At 26.5% G+C, this 2,985-nt stretch overlaps 1 protein-coding gene across 2 annotated transcripts; it reads right to left on the bottom strand.

The window, feature by feature from the left end:
• On the bottom strand, positions 1–2,867 carry LOC105462845 (peroxisome assembly protein 12). 2 transcript variants are annotated; one of them, XM_011709695.1, is made up of 7 exons: positions 2,578–2,867; positions 2,348–2,470; positions 1,752–1,860; positions 1,458–1,654; positions 686–1,054; positions 497–582; positions 1–399 (listed from the first exon to the last, which is right to left on the bottom strand). In XM_011709695.1, the coding sequence occupies exons 2-7, from the start codon at positions 2,465–2,467 to the stop codon at positions 288–290; spliced, it is 993 nt and encodes a 330-aa protein (XP_011707997.1). In that variant the 5' UTR covers positions 2,468–2,470; positions 2,578–2,867; the 3' UTR covers positions 1–287. The 2 variants fall into 2 exon arrangements, with proteins under 2 accessions (XP_011707997.1, XP_011707998.1); XM_011709696.1 differs by having other exon boundaries at positions 686–757.
• Positions 2,868–2,985: the final 118 nt, after the last annotated feature.

Here is a 2,985-nt window from a genome sequence, read left to right as displayed (position 1 = left end):
TTTTTCTCAAACGAGATTTTATTTTCATATGTACATTTGTGGTGTTCCGTCACGAAACCAAGTTTTGACAATGTGTTGGAATGATCATTTTATATGCGCGCGCGCACATGTATGTAACTAAAGACAGAATTAAATAGTTTTCCTAAAATATACAATTCGTTTATAAAATGAATAAATCCAACTTCTTTTCTCAACACTCTGAATTCTTTATATTTACATTTAGTATATTTACATTTAGTATATTCTACATATACAAAATTATAGATATTACATGCGTGCATAATAAATTATTCTATATACAGACGTATTAAATCATCTTCTTTGGCAGGATAATGTGTTATTGGACATTTCTTTTTTATCCGTATTTCCGATAAAATACATTGATAACAAAATACATAACTATAAAAAAAGGCATAAAGTTAGTTTACTTAAAAATATTTTATTCATTCATTTAGTTTTAAAAAAATCATGTGGCATTAAAATATTATCTATTTACCCAGATATCATAAGCACGGTATGTATATGATGAGGCTTGCGACAAAGCGGACAAATTCCTTTATACTGCTGCGCTACTTTTGACACCTATTAAAACAGAAAATTGTATTTTGCTTAGTAATTTAAATTGTTTCTATAATTTTACATAACGCAATTATTACATCAATTTATTTAATATATTTATTTTTACCTTTGGTGGTGGTGGAACTGGAAGACTCATAATATCCATGTCATAATTTTCCTGACTCCACCAAGAAAGAAACTGTAAGAAAAAAGCTCCTAATTCAAGAGATCCAGTAACAATTCTTTGAAATATATTCCACCCATCATCAACAGTGAATGAATTATATTTTATTTTCCTTAATAATTCGCTGATAGTGAGAGCAGATTGTGGATCAGCATACGTCAATGTAACAGATAGTAGCCTTAGTAAGAGTGATGGATACATTGATTTCTCAGATACATAAAGTATGTAATTATATAGCATGAGAGTTTCATATGTTATAAAAAGAATTGAATGTCCTTTAATGACACATTTACGGAAAAGCTGTTGCCTCCTCTGTATCAAAAATATTTAATATATTAATAAGTTATTGCAACAACAACAAAAAATATATATATATTTTACACATATACATACAAAGGGTGAATACTAACAATAAGTAATATAAAAGATTTAAACTTTTTTCCAAAAATTTTGAAAACCATTCATATTTCGATGAAACTTGATACATACATAAAACTTCATTAAAATAGTTTTTGAAATTTTTAGGAAAAAGCGAAATTTTTCCTTCAACTTTGACACTCTATCTTTAAAATTAAGCTGTTTCAAACATATGGTTATATAAAGTTTTCATCTTGAATTTGTATAAGGAATCATTCCTTGAAATCTTTTACATCTTTTATATCTTTTTAATATCCACCCTGTATATATTTAAAAATGATGGTTCTTTTTAACTTGCCTCTCTTAATGTACAACCGTTTATTTCTTGAAGTTTATATTTTGAATTAAGTTGCATAAGTTTATTCTTTAAATATGGAAGTATCACTATTAATATTAACGATAGTATTTGTTGTTTATGTGATAGTTCTTCTTGTAACTTAGAATTTACTACTGTGACACGCTTCAAACCATAAAATGTTTCTGAAAACGATGCAGCTGAAAATAATGTATATATAAAGATATATTTTATTTTTTCGAAAAAATATATCAATAAGTTATACAAAAGTATATATTGTATATTAGGAAGACTTACAATATTTTCTTAGGTAATATCGTTGAAGAAGTACATTAAAAATTAAATAACCTTCATCTACCCATTCAAGAATATATCCATATCTTTCAGGATTAAAAGATACAAGAAACTAAAATTATTAAAGACATGATTCAAAATATAATATAAATATAATTTATATTATACATGTCAGATAATCAACATTTTTTTAATATAATATATTGATAATGATTGATAATATATTGATTGATTTTATAAACAAAGTTTTATAAACAAAAGTTATATATAAAGTATATTTTTTTCTAAAAAAATCTTTAATAAAATATAATTAATTTTCTTTTATCATATTTTTCTATATAGATAGATAATTTATTTCCTTCAGCATACAACATATTTTTCTATATATTATTTCTTACAATTGATACAAAAATATTTAAAAAATATATCTGTAATTCATTTAAAGTAGTAATATCTAATGTAAAGTAGTAATATCTAAAAATTGGGTCAATATGTTTCAAGAAAAACTGTGCATTTACTAAATGAATTAAATTCTGTAAAAAGTAGCATATACAAACATGGCATTATAAGAAACGTTTCAAATAACACAATACATATACCGAAAAAATCTTTTTAAAAGCCGGTTCGAGAGTGGATGCAAGCGATTCCTGTGCAATAATTTCGAAGATAGAAGGCCTGATATACACAGTTCCAGTCAAATGAGCACCTTTCTCTGCCATAGTCTGTTTATATGGAAATATCGTTAATCTAGCTTTAATCTGCATCAATTATCAAATATTCTTCACATTCTATCCACCATATAAAATACATTATTTGTTAATAATCTCACCGCTTTGTCTGGAGCAAACTGTTCTTGAGGTTAATATAAAATTACTATTTATCATGCTTGTCATGCTTTCGTAACAGCTACAAAGTTCATACCAGTTATACACTTGACAGGAAAAAGTATTTAAATTGTAGTTATATTTCGATAAAAGTGTATTTCTTCGACATATTTACGTATGCTTTTACGTTAAAATAGAAACGTTTAACACTGTAAAAATAATTACAAATCATTAAAAGTAACTTTGCTTTCCTAAAGGTGCCTTTACATGGGAGCGTCGAGCCACAGTATAATCAGTAGGTCCACTCAGCGAAAAACTGAGTCTTCGCGCAGGTATCGCCGCGCAACTTTTGTTTTGGGTTGGATCCAATGAAATGCAAGACAATAGGAACGTACAATACATATGTGCAGACA

This window comes from Wasmannia auropunctata, unplaced genomic scaffold, assembly GCF_000956235.1.
Source record: "Wasmannia auropunctata unplaced genomic scaffold, wasmannia.A_1.0 LD336092.1, whole genome shotgun sequence".
In the NCBI taxonomy this organism is placed as follows: domain Eukaryota; kingdom Metazoa; phylum Arthropoda; class Insecta; order Hymenoptera; family Formicidae; genus Wasmannia; species Wasmannia auropunctata.
This window is presented reverse-complemented; position numbering and strand designations above follow the sequence as displayed.

Coding starts and splice junctions, on each gene's coding strand:
- LOC105462845 (XM_011709695.1), bottom strand. CDS start 2,467: ATGGCAGAGAAAGGTGCTCATTTGACTGGAACTGTGTATATCAGGCCT. Junction 583..685: donor CAGTTCCACCACCACCAAAG/GTAAAAATAAAT, acceptor CTGTTTTAATAG/GTGTCAAAAGTAGCGCAGCA. Junction 400..496: donor ACCGTGCTTATGATATCTGG/GTAAATAGATAA, acceptor CTTTTTTTATAG/TTATGTATTTTGTTATCAAT.